The sequence below is a fragment of the Larimichthys crocea genome, chromosome VII (assembly GCF_000972845.2).
Source record: "Larimichthys crocea isolate SSNF chromosome VII, L_crocea_2.0, whole genome shotgun sequence".
In the NCBI taxonomy this organism is placed as follows: domain Eukaryota; kingdom Metazoa; phylum Chordata; class Actinopteri; family Sciaenidae; genus Larimichthys; species Larimichthys crocea.
The window spans coordinates 883,758-909,268 of record NC_040017.1 but is presented as its reverse complement, the minus strand read 5'-3'; the positions used below and the strand labels follow the sequence as shown (position 1 = coordinate 909,268).

At 42.5% G+C, this 25,511-nt stretch overlaps 2 protein-coding genes across 4 annotated transcripts in view; one reads left to right on the top strand and one right to left on the bottom strand.

Moving 5' to 3' along the window:
- Positions 1–1,615: 1,615 nt before the first annotated feature.
- On the top strand, positions 1,616–11,493 carry tbx2b (T-box transcription factor 2b). 2 transcript variants are annotated; one of them, XM_019269500.2, is made up of 7 exons: positions 1,616–3,977; positions 4,834–5,101; positions 6,686–6,838; positions 7,965–8,041; positions 8,243–8,412; positions 9,239–9,822; positions 10,350–11,493. In XM_019269500.2, the coding sequence occupies exons 1-7, from the start codon at positions 3,619–3,621 to the stop codon at positions 10,797–10,799; spliced, it is 2,061 nt and encodes a 686-aa protein (XP_019125045.1). In that variant the 5' UTR covers positions 1,616–3,618; the 3' UTR covers positions 10,800–11,493. The 2 variants fall into 2 exon arrangements, with proteins under 2 accessions (XP_019125045.1, XP_010743715.1); XM_010745413.3 differs by having other exon boundaries at positions 1,622–3,977; positions 6,692–6,838.
- A 4,339-nt stretch (positions 11,494–15,832) lies between these two features.
- brip1 (BRCA1 interacting helicase 1) overlaps positions 15,833–25,511 on the bottom strand; it is a 107,942-nt gene continuing 98,263 nt past the window's right edge. The window contains exon 21 of one of the 2 annotated variants that reach the window (XM_027280420.1): positions 15,833–15,922. In XM_027280420.1, coding sequence (XP_027136221.1) covers positions 15,848–15,922 — 75 coding nt within the window. In that variant the 3' untranslated portion in view covers positions 15,833–15,847. The remainder of the gene's footprint in view (positions 15,923–25,511) is intronic. The other variant, XM_027280418.1, reaches the window with a different exon arrangement.

Here is a 25,511-nt window from a genome sequence, read left to right as displayed (position 1 = left end):
AGAAAATAACAATACTCGATTATAGACGAATATGGCGCAAAACTGTCCCGTTATGTTGTAATTAGAGCGTCTTTGGCCCGGATCGCTGACACGAGGGGGCCAAATGAGCGGGACGGAAGACGCTTTTACGCACATTTTCACATCTGCTGCTGTATTGTGTTGAGTGTGTTTTATTGAGCGGACGGATGAAGGACACAGAAAAGCTTTAGTCAACTTCCTACTGTATGGAACGCGTCCTGCACGCACTTAATTCACTTTAAATAGAAGCCCAGCTTACAGGGTGACTGACAGCTCTGCATCAAATACTGAATTTAAACCCCCAAACCTGCTCGTTCTGACTTATTTGTGGGTTTAAGATACACATAAACATTTTTGTGGAAGTCATAAATTATCTCAGGCACAAATAAAAGAGAAAATTTGGGAACAAAAAATCTGATTTTGCGGCTTTTTTAGAGGTTTCCAAACTTCATTTTGCGCATTTTTCGCAGGTTCTCTAACTCTTTGTGAAGATTGCTTCTCTTCCACATCTGACACCCAGCACATACATTCCAGAGTATAAGGAACATATTTACTGTCTGCTTTCATTAATGCCCAGCACAAAGAATGTGTTAATCTATCAGCACTGCGCCCCTTCCATGTAGATGTAGCAGCAGCTCGGAGCAGTCCTCCTCTCCACCTAATGACTTTTAAATCGCGCGTAATGGAGATTTCTGTACCGTTGACGGCACAGAACAAATAAATGGTGACTAATTTGCACAAGCATTTGTTGATACAATTATCCAGTTGAGTATTCCGGCAGAAAAACCGTTATCCACCTCCATATGTTGCTAATTTTTTTTCCTCCTCTCTAAAGCGCCTTGCATGCAGCTCCAAAAAAAAGTCTGACAAACCGCCGCTGCTCCCACGGCGCTCCTACATGTCTGTCATTTCATAAATCTGAAGGTGCAGCATTTCAAACAAGTCAGCTGTCCGGCCAAATTATAGCAGATACACAGCACAATCTAACTGTGAAGAAAACTGGGAGCTACGTGGAGAGCATTCATGGTGATTTTACATTCTCGCGTGAAGTTGATGCTCTTTGGCGTTTCTTTCCAACACCTGGCCGACAGAAAAGACTTTTTTCTCCACATTGTCACTTGCTCTGCTGTTGATGCCCCTCACTGTGCCAAACGCTGGATGCTCCGGGGACTCTGTGTCTGTTTCCAGGTGTTTTTTTTTTTTTGCACAGGCTGTTTTGGCTTCGCTCAGGTACAAGTGGAGCTGCTCCTGTCTGGCCTGCTGACTCCTGACGCATGGCTGTATCAGTCTGATGGAAGCCGAGCAACAAGTGTGTAACACAGTGGAGATGTGTAAACATTTCATGCTCTTAAATCACATGCTGGATCTGACACACACGTGCCCGCTGCTGCGGAATTTTGTGGAGATGCATTTTTTGCGTCACATTTAAGTTTTAAAAAAGTTTTGCACCTTTTATCTCTAAAGCAGAGTGACTATGATTGTTTTACAGTTCTGAAATGACAGATTATGAGAGGGTTTATTTGAATTGAATGTATTATTAATAATAATATTTATAAATAATCTTCTAGTCATTTTTACTGGCCAGTAAGAGTTTTGTGTGCCTGTCAACGGAAGCCACCGAGACACGGCGACGTTCCAGGGGTTAATAGGAAATGCGCAGTTGTGTCTAACAGCCTCATTCAGAAGGCTTATCACTTTTTGTTTCAGTTTATGTCGACGCTTGTGGCCCACACCACCGTCCTTCCTGCCCGGAGAGAGCAGCTGTTTATCCAAAAAAAAAAAAAAAAAAAAGAAAGAAAGAAAACGAAAAAAAAAAAATTACATCTGACACCAAGTCATGACCGAGGCAGAGAGAGTGGAGCTGAGGCGCAGATGAGGCTGCTGAGGGGGCCGGAGGGGCTCGCACATGCAGGACTTCAGGGTAAATATAAAGAGACAAGAGATTGTTCTTATTGTGGCGCATCAGCCGACTGGCGCCGAGCGGCTCCTTAACAAACTGAGTCCAAGTTAATCAAGAGCTGCGGAGCTGGATTTTCTCTAAAGGAGCTCAGCAGAGCGGAGTGCACGGGAGGCTGGTTTGGGGAGAGAGAGGGAGGGAGGGGGGTTGCCCCGTGGCTCCCGGAGCCCTGCACTGTCCGTGGTTTGACAAAATACAACCTGTCGGAGATTACACGCTACCACGGCCTGCCCTGAGCTCGGAGGCTGAGCACTAAATCATCTCATCGCTGCGCTTGTTTGATGTTCACATTCAAAACGATACTGCGCAAAATCAGCACGACGTAAAACAGCAGGAACAATAAAAGAAATCTGCTCTGACAATAAAAAATATTTTTTGCCTCGTTTAAAAATACAAATCTAAAAAAAAAAAAAAAAGTCTGAAAAATATGAAACTTTATCCAAACAAGAAGAGTTTGAGCACTCACCGCTTTTCCTCCTCTCTGCTTTTTCCCTCAGAATTCATTCATCTGGTTTCCTCTTTTTCCTCCACGCAGCATCTGGGTTTGTCTTTTCCAGCCCCGTCTCTTTATTACGCTGCTGCTGCCGCCTTCCCGTCAGCCCGATCAGCAAAGCGCACAGATAAGCGGCTCTCGCCCGGGGGGAGCCGGGGCTGTATGAGCCTGGAGTCAGTGTACACACAGCTAACATAGTCTGGGCTAGTGTGAGGCAAATCCAGCCTAAGCGTCAAAACAGCCGATAACATGGAATAATTACAAGTCGGTTATTATAGAGAGCGACCGAGAGAGCAGAGCAGCACTTTGAAATAAATCTCTCCGGAATGCAGAGCGTGAGCTGCGAGTCGTGGATTTACTGTTGGGAGTTGTTCTAAAAGACAGAGGCAGACGTGGAGAAGTGGAGCTGTTCCTCTGTTTAAGGTGCGTTAAAGACACTGAGGCTGTGGACAGGTTGGTTTCTCCGGAGGCGACATTGTAAAAACGCAAGCCGAGAGAGGTGATGCCTCCACCGGCCAAGAACTGAGGGCTGACCCGGTGTTTGGCTTGGAAATGGGGGTGGGATTTCCCGATCTTTCCTGTCATTGGTTAATATTTTATTCTGTTGACATGTTTTCTTACTGCTAATGCTTCCGACACCTTCTTGTCCCCCACCCCTCCTCTTCTAGAGTCTGGCCCGAGCTGTCAGAACCACGCCTATAGGGGCCCACAATTGGTCCAGAAAGCGTAAAATCAGCAATCAAAGGGGCTTGGTTCATTAGTGTTGGGGATGGAGGCAGGAAGGACATGTGAGATAGTCACAGATCTGCAGTGAACGGGGCCACATCTCTCCAGTCAGTGTGGGATGACTGAAGCAGAGAAACTGCTTCTTTCTCTGAGCGGTTCACAGCGCAGCCGGGCTCTGCCTTCACAGCGCCGTTTCCACTGAGGGACTCGGCGGAGGAACCAAAGGAAAAGCACATCAACAGCAACTCCGGGCTATTTTCTTCACCCTGATAACGCGCTGTGTGTTTGACAAGGCGCCGTACTCTTCTGTACCGCTTCACAGAAATAAACTGCTCGCGAAGCGCGGACCTACACTGGCTCTAGTCTGGGGGGAAATACCACTAAAGATATCCATTATTTCACTTCGGTTTTTGTGGATGCACCGATGAGAGATCCAGTTTTTACAGGGACTGCAATGGCTTATCACCCTTTCCACGCACACCGGCCGACCGACTTCCCCATGTCCGCGTTTCTAGCGGCCGCGCAGCCTTCCTTCTTCCCGGCGCTCAGCCTGCCTCCCGGTGCGCTCACCAAGCCCATCCCGGATCACGGCCTGGCCGGGGCGGCTGAGGCTGGGCTCCACCCGGCCCTGAGCCACCATCAGGCGGCTCATCTCCGCAGCATGAAGAGCCTGGAGCCCGAGGAGGAAGTCGACGACGACCCTAAAGTTACACTGGAAGCCAAGGATCTTTGGGACCAGTTTCATAAACTCGGGACGGAGATGGTTATTACCAAGTCCGGAAGGTAAGAATTACCCAGAGCTATAATTCCTCTCATGGATATGCAGACAGTATTTTATTTTCATATTTTAAACCACAGTTTCTTTGCATATATGCAGAGAAAGAGCCACTGGAGGGTCTGAAAGCAGCTTTTAAAAAATCCGTTTATTCACGTTAATAAACGGGGAGCTCAGGCCTGTGCTGGTCGGTGGTTTTTCCCACCGAATGTTAGTTTGTAACGATTAATACAAATAAACAAACAAACAAATAACACGTGAGCTTTGACCCACATTTTACACGAAATCTAGTGTTTTTAAATGGAGGTCAGTGCTGTAACTCCATGCAGATCTGACTGACTTCATTTAGTCACCAAAGTATCCAAACAGTAAATGAGTAAAACCTCCATTTATTTAGAAATATTTATCATTTAGCCACAGACTGATCAGAGGACATATTTGGGATATTTTGGGCTAAAATGTTTCCTGAGCTCTTAATCAGCTTTTATCTCTCAAACTGCAGAGCTTCTGGATTTTATAAACAGGCTGTCACTTCAAAAAGCAGGGACGTGAAGTGGTGTGGTCATAAATATACTGCTCAGCTTTGTAGTGTAGGGTTTGGACAACACACAGAGAGAGAGAGACACCACAGACACACACACACACACACACTATGGTTTTGCTGTCGCCTAATTGCGTGTAATATCTGACAATTACAATATTTCCTCTTGTCACAGCTCCGTGTTTTTCTCTCCTCTGCGTCGCCTTCAATGCCGCTTTTGTCACATTTGTTCAGGTCCACTGTGATAATGTGATGTTGTGTGTTTTGCTGCTTGAATCTCGGCGTGTGTGTTGACTGTGTGTGTGTGTGTTTTCTCCCTGCAGGAGGATGTTCCCTCCGTTCAAAGTGCGAATAAACGGCCTCGACAAAAAAGCCAAATACATCCTGCTGATGGACATCGTGGCGGCGGACGACTGCCGCTACAAGTTCCACAACTCCCGCTGGATGGTGGCGGGTAAGGCCGACCCGGAGATGCCCAAGAGGATGTATATCCACCCGGACAGCCCGGCCACCGGCGAGCAGTGGATGGCAAAGCCTGTTGCTTTCCATAAACTCAAGCTGACCAACAACATCTCAGACAAGCACGGATTTGTAAGTAGACAGGTTTTTTTCTCCTCTCTCGCCTGAGACATTTTTTTCATATTTACATGCTGTGTGAGGTGTTTGCTGTCGGAGCAGACGGGACTGAGTGTTTTTTTTAAAGATCAGATGAAATTTTTATGAAGCATGTGTGAAAAAGTGGGTCGATGCAGCGGCAAAATAATAACAAGAAACAGCCAGGAGAAAAGGGAAAAAATAAAAACAGAACTCGTTATTCAGACTGCGCAGAGGGTCCATGACATAAACACACGAGACAAAGAAACACACATCTGAAATATAAATGTGAAAAACACAACACATCCACGTCGCTCAACGTCTTTACAGTCTGAATCTGTTGACACTTTGTCGCCACTTGACTTCCCACAGCCGCTGACACACACACACACACACACACACACACACACACACACACACACACACACACACACAGCTTACGTTTCCCTGCAGCTCTCCACAATATTATCAGAGCCTGGATCCAGACCCCCAGACCCAGATCCAGACCCAGAGCAGCTCTGCGCAGAAGCTCAGGGCCTCCATGACATTTTAGATATTTTATTTCTAAGCGAGGTTTTATTTAAAAAAAAAAAAAAAAAAAAAAAACATCTGTGAGATGAGTGTTTAGAAGGCTGAGGGATTAGATGTATCATCCAACCGGGTCACAGAGAAATGACGAGAAATGAGCTTGAATGACGAGTCTGATATCCCTCCAGCCTGTAACCTAACACTATAGTATAGTATAGTATAGTATAGTATAGTATAGTATAGTATAGTATAGTATAGTATAGTATAGGTGTATGGTGTGTTCAGTGTCAGGTAGTTTGGCCTGCGTGTTGCATGTTTTTTTTTTTATATATTTCACTTGATTTCTGTGCTGCGTTCACGGACACGCAGAGTGAGAAATAATCGGAGCGAATGATAAACGTGTGAGAGTCCATCTGACTGAGTGTGTTGAGTGTGCTTTCCGACTGGAAACAAATTCAACATTTACATGTCAGTCTGAATTTGCAATCGGTTACTGGCCACGATTTCTTTTTCTCCACAGACCTGATTCACACGTGTGTCTGCTGTCTGTGTCTGTGAACATCATATCCTATTGTCTTTTTTAAAAATATGGACACTTTAAATCGCGCGTTTATATTGTCTGATTTGTGTTTTATATATGATTTATTTTTTACGGTGTATTTTAAAATGCATTTTATTTTGAAAGGCGTTCTAAATAAAGCGTGTGTCAGGGCTCTCAGGCCCTCTGCTCTAATTCTACATTTCAAATGAATGAAAGAGAACATTTGTAGCTTTTGTCCGGATGCAAACTGGATCAAATAAATCACCTTTTTTTGTTTCTGTGGTTCTGAAGCCTCATGACAACATGTGTGGCCTGGTCAGGTTTTTCCCTTTGCCCCGCACTAATTACAGAGAGTCTGCTCACACAGTAATTATAACAGCATCAATAACAATGCGCGGGATGATCCGCGTCAACACATTCTGTCTGTCTGCACGTCGTCTTTGACTGTGGAACACAACATCAAAGAAATACTGTGATATTCACTCCGAAGCTCTGTGTGTTTGTGTGTGTTGGTCCAGACAATCCTGAACTCCATGCACAAGTACCAGCCCAGGTTCCACATAGTGCGGGCCAACGACATCCTGAAGCTCCCCTACAGCACCTTCAGGACCTACGTGTTCCCGGAGACCGAGTTCGTGGCTGTGACAGCATATCAGAACGACAAGGTGAGCCGGTGTTCACACTGCTCTAATATGGCTGCTATACTTTGCATAATAAATGCCCTACATGCGCCCCTCCCCCCGCACACGGCCACCAAACCCCGAAGATTTAATCTGATTTTGTAGGTCGCCTAATTTCCCTGCAGAGGACTCTCATGTCCCTCTGATTATTATTTTTTTAAATTGCTGTTCTGTGGCTGTAGCTGATATTTTTGACTATGGATTTAAATGTGCAGCCTGGATGCTGTGTGGTGATTGCTGTGGATAAATTAGGCGTGTAAATGTGGGGAGTGTGTTGTGTTTTGTTGTGATGCGGTATCGAACATGGCTGACACCTCCTCTGTTTGATTTTATATTTGATCTTCTCAGAAAAATAAAAATAAAAATGCATCAGAAGCTTTTTGGATTTAAGAGAATATTTATCTATTTTAAAATTTAGCATTTTTGAATGGGAGTTTTGTGTGTGTGTGTGTGTGTGTGTGCGTGTATTTGCTGGTGTTTGAAGGGGGTAGGGGGGTCTTGTTGTAAAAGTTTATGGCACCATCGATTAGGAGGCATTTAAAGTCTGCTCAGCCTGCAGCCACAGTGGACAGATGCTGCAAAGCACTCTCTCTGCTCAAATAGCAAACGCCCGAAGCGTCCTGTTCCAGGGCCACTCACTGGGCCCCCAGGAGCCTGGAAGCTCCACACAGGCCTTCAGCCGGCTCCAGTGCTCAGTACGTGGAGCCACACACCGGGCTCTTCCACTTCAGCACGTATACCGTGCAGCAGCAGTGATCCAAACCGCAGTATTAATTATTGATATGATAGTCATCTGTTCCAGTATTGCTCCCTCTGCCTTTTTTTCTGGGGGGAACTGAGGCTCCTGTTGGCCCCATAGAGGAATATTTCGTGGCAGAATTTCTCTCCAGGGGCCAATGAGAATAACGCCCATCATTACGATTTTATTAATAATGCAAATATCCGAGGCTGCCGTGGCTCCGGTCCAACGCGCTGCTTTCTCGCTGTGTTAATCCAAAAACGCGCTGCTGGCCTAAATGTTGGCCAGGTGAAGTGGTTGGTTCTAAAAGAGTTGATTATATGTTTCTATTTGGTTCGCCCCTCTGACGTGTATACCTGTGTGTTTTAACAGATAACGCAGCTAAAGATCGACAACAACCCGTTTGCCAAAGGATTCAGAGACACGGGGAACGGAAGGAGAGAGAAAAGGTATCAAACACCTGCGTGTGTGTGTGTGTGTGTGTGTGTGTGTGTGTGTGTGTGTGTGCCAAATGTTTCCTCTGCAAGGTCATGGTGTCACGGTGTACAGCGTTACCACATCCCAAATCACCATAAATGATCGTTAATTATTAGGCCTAATATTAGTCCGATTAATATTATTAATATTAATTGTATTATTATTATTGGCAGGAAACAGCTGACTATGCCGTCGCTGCGGATGTATGAGGACCAGTGTAAGGCGGACCGAGAGGGCGCGGACTCTGACGCCTCGTCTAGTGATCCTCCGGCCGGCAGGGACGCAGTTCACTCCCCGCTGGGAGCCGGTTCCAGCCCTCTGAGGTTCAGCAGGCCCAGTCGAGGTGAGAAATATTTTTGTTTTTTATTTATTTATTTTGGGGACAATATATGAATTTGTGTGAGAATATGGGACACCGGATTAAATCCAGACATTGTAAATATTTAGAATAAATGTAATCATTTGAGATGTTCTAAATTGGCTGAAATTTGGTTGAGAAAATTAACCAGCAATGTGAAGAAATTATTAATAATATTATTAATTTTATTATTAAGATCATTTATGCAGGCCTGTGTGATAACATACATGTCAGTGTATTTCTGGTACAGGAGCAGCTGCACATATGAACAGTAAAATGATTAATGGAATGACTGGCTGTAGATGGTTATTATATTCATATTTCAGTTGAAATGTTCTCATTGAGGATATGCAGAAAGTAAAACTCTCATTAGACTTTTATTTCTAAAGTAAATGTCCTAAATCTACTTAATCTACTTTTGGTTTTTATTTTGTCTGATCTCATTTATTTAACAAAGCTTCATCCAGTAATAAACCGGTTATTAATTCAAATTTGGGGATTTTTCCAACATTCATATTCTCAAAAGTTTCACACAGTTTGACAAATAATACAAAAGATATTGTACATTGTTTTTGCAGATTAAATACCGTACATTTAGATTTAATATGCAGTCATGTGTGTGCACTTCTGAATAGGTCTAAAATGTGCAGTGTGGATTTGGAGAGGGCTCATGCTGCCATTCTAGTGTGTGTGTGTGTGTGTGTGTGTCTGTGTGTGTGTGTGTGTGTGTGTGTGTCCGTGTGTGTGTGGCAGATTAATAGTTGGACACTCTGCTCACACCTCTGTTTTCGCTCTGATTCTTATGTTGTAGATGACAAAACATGCACTGACAGTGAGCAGGAGCTGGAGCATCACGATGAGCTCTGCGCTGGCTCCAACAGCCCAGGACCTGAACCCGTGTCCCCCTACAGCTCCAGGTGTGAGGAGCGCGTGAGGGACAGGCCCAGCTCGGAAAAGAAGGACGACTCCATTTTCAGTATCAGGAACCTAGAGAAGGACAAAGCAGAGGGCAGGCACAGGAAGGACACCACAGACCTGTTAACAAAGGACTCGGAGGCCGGAGGCATCAGTGCCAGTAAGGACGCCTTCTCCCCTCTCATGGTCCAGACCGAGAGCCCCTCACACTTCAGCCCGGGCCACTTACAAAGCCTGGCTCTGTCTGGCCTGCACAGTCAGCAGTTCTTTAACCCTCTGAATGCCGGATCGCCGCTGTTGTTTCACCCTGGGCAGTTTGCCATGGCCCCTGGAGCCTTTTCTGCTATGGGCATGGGGCATCTATTGGCTTCTGTATCCGGAGCAAGTGGTTTGGAAAATGGCAGCCTCTCTGCCCAGGGCACAGGAGGAACCCCCAACCCCTTCCCCTTCCATCTGTCCCAGCACATGCTCGCCTCTCAGGTAAGGAAGGTTACTCAGTCAGTTTGTACACCTGTAGCACTGATCTGACGTCAGACCGGACAGGAGAGTTGGAGCCTTATGTTGAGAGTGTAGACAGGATAAGGTGTCAAGTTTGACCTTCTTAGGACCATATCTGTTCATATAAACCTCAGCCTGTTTTATTTAGAGCTTATTATAAGCATGATCACTGAAGCCAAATGTCTCTGTAGGATGTCTGTGCTGTCTTACATTAACATGTATAGATTTCAGATTCATGTTTAAACGTGTTATCAGGCTTCTGTGTAATCTTGTAAGTCTTATGTGTAATAAGAATTTTACACTCAAAGAAGGGAAACATTCGTAGTGTTCGTGTCAGGTCTGCCCTACATTTTCATGAAAATCTGTTTTAAATCATCTGAAGACGCTGAGTTGTTTGGTTGTTTGTGTGCTGGAAAAATGTCTCACTAATTTGATTATTTGACCACTTGACTGGAAATAGTGATGTGCACATTTCAACTTCAAGCCTTTTTTCTCTTTTCTTATTCCAGGGCATCCCCATGCCTCCGTTTGGAGGTCTTTTCCCGTACCCCTACACCTACATGGCGGCAGCTGCAGCGGCAGCCTCAGCCTCAGCCCTCCCAGCCACCAGCACCTCCAGCCCACTCTCCAGGAATCCCTTCTTGGGCTCATCCAGGCCCCGGCTCCGCTTCAACCCCTACCAACTCCCAGTGTCACTCCCTCAGAGCTCCAGCCTGCTCACCACCGGCCTGCAGGGCAGCCTAAACCCAGGTTCTGAATCCTCCAAACCGGGCAGCAGGGAGACAAGTCCAGCCCCAGAGCACCACATCAACCATAAGACAGGAGGGTCAAGTGGGAGGACCTCATCTCCCAAAACCTCCATGAAGGACTCAGTGAATGAGCTGCAGAGCATCCAGAGACTGGTGAGCGGCCTGGAGGGCCAGAGGGAGCCCTCCCCAACTGCAGACTCTCCCAAGTGATGAAGACTCTGTTACCGGAGGACTATAAGTGCATATGTCCTGTACAGCAGATTACAGAGACTGGGATGAGGGTTTGACCGATATGAGTTGATGAAGGCCGATAACTGGTATTTTTTGGAACAAAGCTTTAGTCCAGATAATTAAATTGAATCTTTTTAAAATTCTGGAATTTCTCCTTTAGAGAGGCTGGAACATTTCAACCACCATCAGGCAACAAAACTCTCCCCTGAATCTCTGGACTACATTTCTACATGGATGAAAGAAATACAATAATATAGCCTACAAAATAACAATGAAGTCAGTTTATCAAATATGTAATGAAATATACATGGAAACACTAAAACATGAAAGAAAAAAATGTGACCACTTCAGATCCAGGATCAGTTCCACTGCAAAAAAATATAATCAGTCAAACGTCATCATATCCAGTGTATCAGAGTTGGACCACATGAAGGCCAGTATCGGCTCCATATATCGGTCTAACCAGCCCGAGGGCCTGTAGCTCCGCAGACTGAGCGGCGCACGGTTGGAAGAGTGTGTGTTTGAGTTTTGGTTAACTTGAAGCATTTGAGCATCCAGGCCCGAGCCGAACCGAGCCGAGTCGAGACCTGATCAGGAGCCTCAACACAGCCGACAGGCAGGTCTCACAGCTGCATCCAAAAACTTTTTTTTTGTTTTCCAGGCCTGATTATTTCAACAAAAAGACAGAAAGAATAAAAAAAAAAGAAAAGAAAGAGAGAGGCGTGAAGCTGAACGACACAAAGAAAGAAAGAACCGCTTATCATTTCATGCCAGAAAATTTGTTTCTGAACTATTTATGTAATTAAAGATAAAAAAACAAATTCTGTAAATAAAGCTAAGATCCAAGAATATGCAATTGGTATTAATTTATTCAAGGCTGTATATTAGCGTGTATATATTTTGAATTTATCTCGTTGCTTTTTGTCCTCCTCCTCTCCCTCCTCCTCCTCCTCCTCCCTCCCTCATTTTACATGAACATATACTGTAAATGATGAAAGCTATTTAGCGCTTGTTGGTTTGAAAAAAAAACTGTGTATGAAGCATCGCTGATTTTTAGAAGACGTGTGTGCCATGTTTTAGTCTGCATCCACCGACAAATACAGAGGAAGAGAGAGAAACGAAAAGAGGAGAAGAGCTCCACATGGATTCAAAAACACCTCAGGTTATTTCACTCCAGCCAGGAGACGTTCAAAGCAATTCCTCCTATGGGCGCATCATTCATATCTATTCATAAGTATATTTAAAGATGATGAAAGTATCTTGTTTATGCTGGTTGTCCGGGTTTTTTTTTTTTTTTTTTGATTGTCTCACAATTTCAATAAAAAAATCGTTGTGCTGAAATCCTGCAACCGTATCATCATCATTATTATTGTTATTATTAAAATTATAATCAGAATTATTATTACATTTTATTGTTGTTATAATGAGAGCGAGAACAGCTGAAGAAATGAAGTGAGAATTTTTAATGAAGTCATCTTCTTTACACCCGTAGACCTGCACACACACACACACACACACACACACACACACACACACACACACACACGTGGGGCAGGAGCGCCCTCTGTCGGTCAAATGTTTCATAGGAAAGGGGGGCTGGGGGGGGCAGATTGTGCATGTGGTTTGTTGAATTTTAAAGGAAAATGTTTCACGTGATATTAAAATAAGTTTTACATAGATGGTGATATGTGTGGGTTAAATTATGGTTACATTTTCACAAGTTTTTTTTACTTGATTATTTTGATTTTTGTAATTGATCTTTAACTGGATAAAACTGGCGTATTGTTCTCTTCATTGTATTATTATTATTATTGTTATTATTACTATTATTAATATTACCGTAACTGTAACAGTGGCAGTATTAGCAGCAGCAGTGTGTCTATTAATTGTTCTTGTGTTAACATGGGCCGTGTCCTGCGTGCCCCGGGTCCGGCTCTATTTTGAGCCGCTCCTCAGTCACCGTCAATCAGCATTTCCTTTAGTATTGTGTACGGCCTGTATTTTTAGAAAGAGTCGAGTAATGTAAGTATTTATAGGAAGAGCTTTCTCTGCTGCTGTGTGCTCACACACACAAACACACACACACACACACACACACACACACACACACACACACACACACACACAGATGATCGGCCTGGACTCAAAACCCACAATATGACTTGTGGAAAATGTTTTTTAATCTAAACATGAAGCAAGTGGCACAAAGTAAGTACAAATTATTATGATCACAAGACGGCGTTATTCTGTCTGTTTGACTGAAAATAATATTTCATGTTGTTTAAGCATTTATCTTCAGTGTTTGGTACCAAAGTCACAATGTGAAACAGTGTGTGTGTGTGTGTGTCAGGCTGTGTGTATGTGTGTCTCGGTTTAAAGGGTTAAGCAGGGGGAGTTTAGGGCAGCAGACAGCCTTTTGTCCGGGACCCGGCGCCTGTCGCCTGCCTGCCGGCCACAGCCTCCACGCCGCCCCGCTTCCTAATTAGAGACCCCCACCCCTCCACCACCCCTCTCTCTCTCTCTCTCTCTCTCTCTCTCTCTCTCTCTCTCTCTCTCTCTCTCTCTCTGTCCTCCTGCTCCTCACCCCTCCCATTCTTCTTCATTTTCTTTTCTTTCTGCAGCGATAATCACAAAACTCTCATTCTATTACAGGGGCCATTGTTGCCACTGTGTTATCTTCAATTAACAGAGAGGGCGGCTCGACCCCGCACTCTGGGAGAAAAAAGTATTTGTCTAAATCAATCAGTCAATGAGTGATCAATAGGCTCCTGTGGAGGCCCCGTGGATCATAACTAATGACTGGTGACGACGTGGGGTAAAAAGGCCAAGATTATTCACAACTCTGTGCAGTGATCAGTGTTGTTATTGGAGCTTTGTGCAGGCCAACACAACAAGTTACACAGCTCATGTCAGCCGGAGACAAAGTGCAGCTTTCCTGTTTGTACCGCGTGAAGCTTCAGTCACATCATCCTCACAGTCTATTTCACTCACACAGTCTACAGCAGGTTTCATATTTATTCTCTTTTATTACTAAAATAGTCATAAACTGTATTATAGGAATTATATTAATATACATGGATATATTCTGATAATAAATTGACATTTACTCAGCATACTTTTGTGGTATTTATTTGTACTTTACTTGAATTGTATTCCATTTTTATTAATCTTTCCATTTCCATTTTTTAAGCATATTTTAGCTCCACTGAATGTTTCTTATTCTACAGATTCATATTTTACACAGAGCATAGACTGTATTAAAAATGCAGTGCTTTGTTATTTCATAAAACACCCCAAAGTGTTTCAAATAGTCTAAATTATAGCAGCAGTTTAAGCAGCTGATGCATCAGTACTACACTTAATAATAATAACAATATCATACATAACAATATGACGGCCTGAAGAATGAATATTTTTACTGTGAACATTTTGCTGATAATAGTCCTATATAAGTATTACTTTAAATACCTTAGACTTGTAATGGAGTATTACTTTTACTTAAATAAAAGATCTGAAATTATTAATATGAAAATGATTAAAGTACACTTTGAGGCTCAAAAACCGCAACAGTGACATCATTTTTTAATATATATAAATAGAACTATTTAAAGGGGAGAATAAATATATGTGGGAACCTGACGATATTTCTTCATGTTCTACATTTTCTCAAATGATCTACATGTGATATATATTTTGTATGTGATTTGATGTGAGGTGCCTCATAAGATGATAATAAGGTGATATGATTGGGAAGGCTGTACCAGGCTCTGCTGATGACCCTCCCTCTGATCCCTGCAGACACTGACTGATTTGGATATTTGAAGGTTAATGTGTTTTAATTGTAAAGCAGCTAGAAGACAATATTTTACGTCTACATATGGAAATATTTTAGCCATGCGGAGCTGCAGACTAAGTCTGAACAACAAACACTGTATCTTATTTCATCAAAGTTCCCACAAACTGACTGGATGTGTAAAAGGCCAGTATCGGTGCAGTGTGTATCGGTGTGATGGTGTTGGTAAGCGTCCCAGAAAACCTGTATGGCGTCTACAGAGTGTGTATTGTTATGCCGCAGCTCTGCAGGCTGCTCTCTCTCTCTGCTACTGCGAGCGCAGACGACCCATTGGCTGCTTGGCTCAGGTGCAGTCACCACACTGGTCCAAAGTGGAGCAGGAGGGGTCCAATCACAGGCCACTTTTCTCTGCAGGGAGGAGGAGGGAGAAAACACACAGCCCCTGATCTCACCATGCACTGACTGTCTCTCAAACACACACACACACACACACACACACAAAGTAGAACATACAAATGCAAAGTCTGATATACCAGTGAGATGTGGTAAAGAGAAACATGCAGGTCAGTTTGAATGAACTCCAATCATCGGTGCAAGAGATCCATTAAAAACACCTAATAAACACACCTATAAAATGCACTTCTAATAGAGTACAGGCCAATCACCTGGGCCACCGGAGCTGTAAATCCAACACGTCTGTATTTATGCATGCATAGAATAAAAAAGGGGAACGACGCTAACCATGCAACAATCAGATAATCAGATCAATAATCAGATCAGATAAATACCACGAGCTGTTGCTTAAAATCATATTCAGTCAGATTGTCAAGATGCTGCTTTCAAAACAGACAAAATGACAAATGCAACAAGTCCTGAGTGAGTGTGTGCATGAGTCCCACTTTTTGGACAGTGGGGAACTACAGTTACCAGAGCATGCAGTCCTGTCGCCCCCTCCTGGACACGGAAAACCACTGATCCTGACAGCACCTCACTCTGCACTTTAATTTTTTTTATATGACTTCATTCAAAGTTTAGTCAGTTTACCTGCTCATGTTGTGTGTTTGATGACTCAGGATCAGTATCTAATACATAACATCAACACCAAACTATAAGAACAACTGACACAGCCAGTGGAGTTTTTTTTAATTTCATTTAATATTATAAGGTCAGTTCACTTTGACAGGTACCATTCTCCATACACGTGGATGGATTGGACAATCCAGGTTCCTGGACCTCAGCTTTGACACTGATTGTCAGTGTCTTTGTTTACTTGCTCCTGTTCAGGGGTCAGATCTTGTCCCAGAATGCACTGTGGGTGGAAAGTGACCTGTGCAGGTTAATAACCGATCCTCATGAAGTTCATGCTTTCCTCCAACTCTAAACTACACCCAAATACACCCAGATCGGAGACAAACAGCCAATTGACAAATAATGATGTTGTTAAATTCCAGAGCCTTGAATATGTATCTGTATGTTTGTGAACATCAGCAGATGGTCACATCTAACCAGTGCTGCCCTCAAAACAAACAGCCACTAGGTGGCACACTTACATATTTTACAAGTATCATTATTGCATCATCACATACAGTACAATGAGCTGCATGTCTGCAACACGTATTCAAGGAGAACAAAGCACAGCACACAATGTATCCTCACACACATCCGATTACTAATCATATTTATACTTATAACTGTTTCATGTTATTGAATATTTCTACTCATTGACAATGATCCATATATGAAGCTATAAAGAGTGAATATCTGAAATTTCAAAAGTCAGCAATCGACATTTGAACATTTGAAATGATACAACAAATAAGTTCAGATGGTAAATCAAACAAACACATGCATGTATCAAACATTCTGATTAATACATTAATATGAGAAATGACATCAATAGTAAATATGATGTCAGTGAGGAAGTACATTTAAAAAAAGAAATGATGACTGTGCACATGATTATTATTATGATTTCAATAACCTGGAGGGATGTGAGGGTGAGATTTTGCATCTATGACTGAGGTCAACAGTCCACCAAGAACTGTTTGTTGATATCTATCATTCGATACTTCTCCTTTATTTCAATTCAGTTCTATTTGATTTATATAGTGGCAATGCATAACAAAAGTTATCTCATGAAACTTTCCATACAAAGAGACTGTGAAACGTGAAAATGAATGCTCACATTGAATTAAACATATCTGACAGCTCTTGGTTACTCTACACTGTCACACTGCAGTCATACGTCATTAAATGTTTACACCTGATTCTCACACACACTGTGAATCGCTAATAACAGATGCTTCTTTTTTTCCCCACAAAACTCTGAGGTAGGCAGTTACATGTAGTTGAAAGTCCAGGAACAAACCAATTATTGGGTCTTGTGTTATGATATTTTGTCAAACTAATGTTAGGAGAGCTTTGATTTATTCAGCTGGTGGCAAGATTTTTCTCATCATAGCAACCGACTGTGGTTTAATTTGAAAGTTTCAAAGGGGAAACACACATGGAGAGAGGAGCTTACATCAGAGCATCAAGTTTCCAAACTACTTTGTTAACCATAAAAGTGTAAATCTTCAGCACTGCTGCAGGTGTAAACAGGAGTGTGTGGTTCAGGTAATAGTGCATGAAACAGGTTGATGAAATTGTGCATGAAACCTGCAGTCAAACGTGGTGGTGGTGAAAATGTTCAGGTGTGGGGAATGTTTTGCCTATTGTGGGGTTGATGACTTTCACAGGCTGAACCCGCCTGCTGAGTATTGTAAGGAGTATAATATGTTGTAGCTGCGTGGAAGATGATTCATTTGATCCTAAACACACTGTACATCAAAGCTCTGCCAGGTCTGCTCAGTTCCAAGAAAGAGCATCGAGGGCTGAGCTGCACGGCTTTCCATTTCAGACATCAACCCCAATAAACCTCTTCATGAAAGGTTGAAGAAGGGGGAAGAGCCCTGGAATAATGTGGACTCTTTGAGAATTGATTCCAAGTGGAGTGCAAGCAGACAAAGATTAAAAGTAGGACTTTGAGTAAATACTAGCAAACTTTTAGTCAAACAATGATGTGATCTTGTTTGAGAAAAAACATTTGACCAAAAGTATTTTTGCTTTTTCTTCAGCCGACATGCTAGATGGGGAGTGTTAGGACCCTATAAGTGCCTATTAGCATGCACTCTTGGTTGTTCCCCAGCATACATTACAGCTTGATTTGGAATAAATATAACATGGAAGAGCTTTATGTAAAGAGTATGTATCATGGCACATCCTCCTATGACCTGCTGCTCTGGAGACAAATTACAAACTGAAAGATGTCCAACGGAAAAAGCCGTAAATCAGAGCAAAGCCAAACACTGCGGGGCAGCTAATGAAGTGGCCACAGAGGGCCACGGTGGGCGACCTCCATCTTGTCACTCATTACTGCTAAAGGAAACAGCAGAGGCCCGCATGGAAACGCACGCCTTTCACTATCCCAGATCAAACAGCAGCGAGCCTGCTCCACCGCTCTTCAAGTCCAAATCACAAACACCGTACGAGCCTGCTGCACATCCAGGCAACCTGTGTGAAAGTGGGCTTTTGATCATGTCCCGAGCCCCCCGAGCATGTGTTTAAAGAGGATAGCAAGAGGAACTATGTGGGATCTGTGCGCCTGACCCCAGAGAAATCATTTGCTCTGATGGCACTAAGAGGCCTGGCCTCCACACACTGGGCTGACATGGAGATGAACACAGCAGATTAGCAAAGACTAACAGTCTTTGTCATGATGAACGGAGGCCGGGGCCGAGTCAAGACGCTGAGACTAAACCCGCCAGCTCTTCTAAAAACATACAACCCCCGAAACACTTGTCCAAGCTCAGACACATGTAAAATACACCCACGCCTGCTTAGATAAACTCTTGAGCGGCTCCACAGACACGCAGTATACTCAGACTGGAGTTTGACGGATGCAGCTTCTTCTTTGGAAACAAACGCAGTATACAGTATTTCTAAGTGTTGTTTATTACTAAATGACATGTTAGCCCATTGTAAATGTGCCGATTTTGGAATTACTTTTAGATTTTAGTGTGTGATGTTTTGGAAAGTAAAGCTGAAGCCATGTTCTCACTCTGTTTTACCAGTCTGCTGACCAGTCAAGTGACCAGCAGTGTTGACCTGAAGCGGCTGCATACCCTGTATTTTGGGTTGAAAATATATTTATTCTTTTAACACTGAGTGTACTGTAGGCCAGGAGACACAAAACACAAGAATCTTCATTGGAACCTGACCTTTTGTTATGGTTAGCAGCTGTTTAAAGTAGAATGCTTTAGTAACACAGAGGGAGAGAAGGTGCAGAGAAGGATTGTGGGAAAGGATTTTTGCTCTGCCTCAACACTCAACACTCTGATTTACAGACTTTCCCGATGGACAGTGAAGTAAACTGCTGCCAACTGTAGCTGCTGTTAGCTAATGTTAGCGTTGCTCAGCTAGCCGTACCTCCCTGACTGAGTGATCAGAACACCAGGGCAGTGTTGGTGTTCACACCAGAGCTTTGGACCTCAGAGAGGATTTTCTGCACATGCACCATATCAACATAATTGGGTGATAGTATGTCGATGATGTAAAATAAAATAAAATAAATCAATAAAATAATAATAATAATTATCCAGGTTTTATCATTTCATTGAACATTAATGTTTTTGAGGCTCAGCTTGAAACTAACTTATAATTACAATTAGAATTTTAAAATAATTGAAATTCAGGTTTCCTCTCTTAAAAATTTCAGCATTTCTATAAAATCAATCAAATGTCTATCTCAAACTGCCCCGAGCCTGCAGGACTGCTCATATGAACACGTGTCCGTATGAAGCACTGAGGTATGCTCGCTGCTATGCAGAAGCTCAAAACTGGGCCTCACTTAGACTATTTCTGGTCAGCAGTGGACTGGAGACAGGTGTGAAAAACTGAAAGTGAAAATATAATTCCTCCATCTCTTTCTAAAATAAAGAGGGGACTATCTAACCATTAAATGCATGCAGATATAACAACATATTTTCTATCGTGTAGGGAAGCCTATGGTCCCTCGTCACCTTTTTTTTTCCACTTGAAATGCTACCATAGGGGCATTCGAGGGAGCAGTGGTTGCCTGAAGACTGTAGCACCAGTTAATGTACCTTCATTTCTTGGACTGACCTCTGATGTTGTGCCAGTCTCCATAAAGGCTTGAGACAAACATGTGGGTTTCCCACATTGCAGACAAGTATTTTTTAAACAGTGTTGTGTTGCAGACAAAAGGATGAATACTTTCTTGCAGCAATGGGGAATTTGTGGACTGTTACTGACTAACATTTACAATACACACATACATATCTACACAGAGAAATACAATCTGGAATATTTTGGAAGAAATCCTGTAAATAATGCATTTGTTTTTTTGACTTTGCAGAAGTTTTTGTAAACTCTGATTTTGTGTTGGGGAGCTGAGCGAGGCTCAGTGTGCCTTCCAGGCAACACTCAGGGGAGAGATATCATTAACCAAAAACAGCTCCGCAACAATAACAGTCATTGTTATTTTCATAATGTTTATATTTCATGTCAATGGCCAAAAGCATCCCTACATATTCCACATGTATGGACAGTAGATGCATTTATATTCTATAACACAAATTGAATGCACATACAGAAAAACAATCGTGTAGATACGACTGCACGCAAGCACATAAAAAATCCCATATTGACATCATCAGTGTGGGAAGTTTCTCTTTCCTGTCCAAATACTCACAGGGTTCCTCTCCCTCACGAGAACAAAGGCTGAGCACAAGGGAAAAAAATCTGTTGAAATGCATTTTAGATGACTGCTGACAAGTCACTCACACCCAATAAAAACAGAGATATAGTGAAGTGCAGCAAGACAAATGGCTGCCCGGCTTTTACCGCCAGCAGCAGAGCAAAGCTGGCAAAGTCCAGCCGAGAGGACCGGGACAAAAACTAGTCCCTAAAATCCCAGAGTGCCATTTAACTTTAATGACCCGAAGCAAACAATGAAAAAGAATGGAGACGAGCTTGCCCTTAGCCACAAGTGTCTGTACTTTATGAGTTTGTCACAGGAAAAGATACAGCGCTGTTTTACATTTAGCGCAGAGACATTACAGTGACAAAGGCTGGACGACAGGGGGAATCATGGGAACACCAGAGCACAGACATGTCTGAAAAGGAAGCCGCTAAACAAAGATGTGAAACTTGCATTACTACAGTCTTACAGTGATCGAATGCTTACCAACACCCGTTGATCAAACGTGACAGACACTCTCAGGTCTATAAATTTAATTCACTTCCAACTGGCTCCATTTCCCCCTGACTTTAGTATTTGGTCTAATAAGTGAGAGTCAAATAAGAGCCAGCCATCTTTCATCTACATCTGCTATTAGAAAGCCACATAAAAGGGAATGTCCAAATGTATCACTTCCACATTCTGTACATATGGCAAAGCCATTTCTTCACAGAGGGACAACTAAAACACAGAATCTGAAGTTTGCTGCATGATATGGAGGAAGACTGCGACGAGGGATTTTGAGAGGTTCCATCATGGGAGGTCTGAGCAACAACTTCCACTGTGCTGGGCTCAGGCCTGTGATGTTGGCAGGATAACCTGGTCCCATGAATGCCATGTCACATGTTCTGGGATCAGAGGAACTGAAGGAGCTGGAGTGTGTATGTGAGTGTAAGTAAAACTATGGGTTTGACCAGATCTTGAACCGAGCAGCACATGATGCCTACATACATGCCAGGCAGCTTCTAAAGTCCAGCTGAATCAGCAATTGACCCTGACACTAATATCATCAAGCTGCGCTCTGAATTAAATGGTCACAGTGCAAACATGGCGCTCATTTCAAAGAGTCAAGGGGCTTACCTCTGAAAAACAAAGGCCATGACACTGTTTAAATACGAGCATGAGGAACCAGACTCCAGCGCTCGCGAGGAGAGAGAGAGAGGCCCGGTGAGCAGGAGCAGTTTTATAGAAGACTGCTTGTCTGCTTTTGGACAAGTTCAATAAAGTTTCGTGCTAAAAAAAACAGACTTCATCTGATTTGATTCAGGGATTAGAAGAAAACATTCAGTCCACCACAAGAATCTTAAACAGAGCCTTCTTTGGAGGAGGGTGCTGCAAACATGGTTTGATGCACACACACTCATTTATCACTTCGATTTATTAGCAGGATGAATGTCAACACTCAAACAGTAAACAGAAGTATGAGGCTGCTGACACTCACTACATACTGTGTGTCTGCATCACTCATAAATCTTAAAAACTCTTCCATGTCATGAACATGTGGTTATAAAGTCATTGTTCAGTATTCTCATAAGAAATGTATTTTTTATGTTTATTTTATTTATCACATTTTTATATGTAAGAAATGTGGCTTCAGCTAGGCGTTTAAAAATTTACAGCCAAAAGCCAAACTCTTAAGACGGGTTTTAAGACGGGGTCTCCTATGGTGGGTCCATAAGGTTCAACTCTGATGTTTGTAGTTAAAAATTAATTAAATATAATTCATAATAATAATACTATAAATCACTGTTTATGATGTTTTATTTTCTGTGAAGTAAAATGCTCTTTAAATATATGAAAAACCTAATTATGAATTATTTTTTATTATCTGAACACAGCACAGAGTGAGCTTTAAACAATAACAGTAGTTTGTTTTTGCTCAGTGGAGCACCACGCTTAGGTGAAGTCAGGATTTCACAAATACTGAAGTCCAAAAGAGAAAATTCAACTTCCTGAGAAGTTTTTGCTTAGACAGCAAATACTTGGCAGCATTTGTGTTGTGATGGTTGAGCTGAGTTGATGCTATTTCAAAGAATATTTCACGCCATGAACAGAATCACAGTGAATAAATATTAAAGGACTTATTTTATTCTAATTGATCTTGTTTTTGCTAAAAACATCACTGAACATCATCATGAGAATTAGCCTTGAAAACTAAATGAACCAGTGACTAAAATCCACCATCCAGTGAAATCCACAATGGACCAGTCCTAAAAACAACTTGCTTGTTGTTTTTGCAGATATGAAGCAGTCATATCTTCATATCTACAGATACTATGTGTATAAAAAAGCATTTTTACTCATGAGAGCTGAACTGTATGGAGGTGGAAGCGTGCAGTGACCTCTGCAGCAGCCCCATCAGTTCTCACATGCTAACAGTGTTTGGGAAAGTCTGTGGCTGCTGATGGAAAGCGGGAGGACGTTAACTCAGTGAGAGTTAGCTCTCGCTCACTGTTTGCTCGGAGCTGTAGGTTAACTGCTCTGCTGTGAATACTCAGTGATGTTGCGTATGTAAGCAGAGCTGATCTGTGCCAACACCGGCAGTGAATAGTTTGAACTATTTTTTTCCTCACTGGAACCGAGGGTCTAAGGACAGAGGGTGTCACTCCCTGTACAGATTGTAAAGCCCTCTGAGGAAAATGTACTTTGTGACTTTGGGCTATACAAATAAAACTGATTTGATTTGATTTGATTTGATTTGATATTTCAGTAGAGTGTACAGGTCTGAAAAGAATGATTATCTTTTTATGTCAGTTAACAATAAAAACATTTAAAATATGTTCAGGAAAGCAATAGTTAATTGTTAATCACATGTAATACGACTGATTCTACAAGTGAAATTAGTGATTTTCACATAGTTGCCACTTGAGGCATAAGTGCTTGTATTTAGAGAATTCCCCAAACGACAGGAGGAAACACCCAGCCAACCTCCAAATGTGTCAAACCAATGTTTGTGAGTACATATGAATGCCTTTGCGGAAACCCAAACCCACAGCTCTTCCATTAATTGGCCACAGAGGATTTGGGGCTTGATATAATGTGACCACACGGCTTAATGCCTGCACATAATGAAGATGTACTCTGTGACATATTCAAACATGTGAAGCTGAGAAGCAAACAAATGAAAAACATAGCATCTCTTTAAGTTTACTCTTTAAGTCCAGGCTCTTTCCAGTGGAACTGAATCCTCCTATGTGTTTCATTTGTGAGATGACTGAAGAAAAGCTTTTTAGCAAATGTTTGAGGAAGTTACATTTAATCAATATTTTATTTTCTATGAATGCAAAGTCTTCCAAATATGCAAAGTTAGAATCCAATCAAGGGCAACTTGCAAGCTTTTTCTGGAGCTTTGATCTGATTAAATTGTCTTTAAAGTAACACAAATCTTACAAATGATATGAATGAAGTCAACAGCCACTGAGGTTTTTTGTTACATGTTTACAGCTCTGTGTCCATGACAACTGAGCAGATTCCATCCGGTGATAAAGTGATACAGATGAAAGTTAACGGAAAAGTTAGAGTGGACCCGAGTTGGAATTTTTTAGTCAGATGTGTTCCTGGTTTGTAACTTGTTGCTAAATCCAATAAGTTGAATTAAATGTCATCTGACATTATGATATGATAGTCAGCTCAGTTTCTTTAATTCAGTGTCTTCTGTGTGGATCATCAGCTGGTGAGGATAGATAGATTAGCTACGGCTAATAAAAGACTCTAAAGACAGCTGTCTATTTCTCCAAGAAAAGCCAGCGTTTGACAACCTGACATCTGAAACCAAGGACTAATTGTTCCAAATATTACTGAAAATTTTCACGGCAGATCTGCCACAGTTACAACTATAACGTGACTTTTAGCTCTGTTTTTGGCCTCCACCAACTCCCAAGAAAAATAACTGGATCTTTAGCTGCTATATTACTGCACAAGCTATAGGCTACCTTTGTTTGTCTGCTGTTTGGTGCTGGAAACATTGAATCCAGTGAGGTTTTTCTTGCTGAAAACAGCTGCATGCTGCTTTCAGAAACAAGACTGATGAGAGCAGCGAGTCTGACCCAAAACAGTAAAGCTGTGGGGTGTGAAACCAAAACAATGAGCTGAAAGATGGTAAAATGCAGAGCATGGTGATTTAGTGTGGGTTTGACACTATGAGCGACATGTTTCACTTAACACATTGTCATTTCAACCATTGTTCATATAAAAAACAGCTTAAATATACAGGGAAGTGCTCCAAACTGAGGCACCTCCACCTTTAAATCAAGTTAAGAAAGAGTGGGATGTGGGAAATATAGTATCCTAATACTCAATGAGATCTGATGTTCAGAACAACTCCATCCTAATATATGCTAAAGTGTGCTTCTGCAATGTATTGGAGGTCAGCCATGAACAACATGACACTGGAGGCCTGAGGAGGGGAGTCGAGACAGAAATCTCCACCTTGTCTGTGACGCAGTGCGACCACTTAATGCTCAACATTGGCCAGGAGGGAAATTGGCCAATCAGTGATTAGAAATGAAGCAGTGTGGAGAATGAGGAGGGGGGAGGTGGCTGAGGCTGTATCCAGCTAACAAGAAAGGAGCCTCGGCCTCCACCATTTTGACTGTAGAAGAAACAAGGACATCCAGAACAGACGGAGTAAGAAATATGGTGCGCTGCATTAGCCAGACCCCCCTTTCTCCACCTCGTGCCAATTACACAAGAAAATGTTTTGCCAGGGAGAGAAAAGGCCAGACTCCAACCACTGTAAATCTGCCCCCCCCCCCTCCCTTTAACCACGACACCAACAGCAGCTACGCTTCAAATGAGTGAAATCGAAGCAGTTTACCACTGAACCACTTTGAAGATGACCCATGTTTTTCATCTTGACAGTCTCTGAGGTGTGTCCGAGACACGCAGCCGAACGCACTGATAAAACCCGAGGAGGTGAAAATGGAAAGAATACACAGAAAGCAACATCTCGAACCGAACAAAATCAGAATGGAAGAACAGTAAAACATTTCCCAGCGGAAAAGCAGATTTTCTTGCATGCCGTGCCAAACCATGCATTTTCAAAACATCCAGTTTTCATGAGCTAAAACAGCAGCCAACATTTTCATATGTGACAGAA

What these genes read in the sequence shown, in the direction of transcription:
- tbx2b (XM_019269500.2), top strand. Translation starts at nt 3,619, where the DNA reads ATGAGAGATCCAGTTTTTACAGGGACTGCAATGGCTTATCACCCTTTC. An exon ending in AACGGAAGGAGAGAGAAAAG is followed by an intron (nt 8,042 to 8,242) that starts GTATCAAACACC and finishes TATTATTGGCAG; the next exon opens with GAAACAGCTGACTATGCCGT. An exon ending in GTTCAGCAGGCCCAGTCGAG is followed by an intron (nt 8,413 to 9,238) that starts GTGAGAAATATT and finishes CTTATGTTGTAG; the next exon opens with ATGACAAAACATGCACTGAC.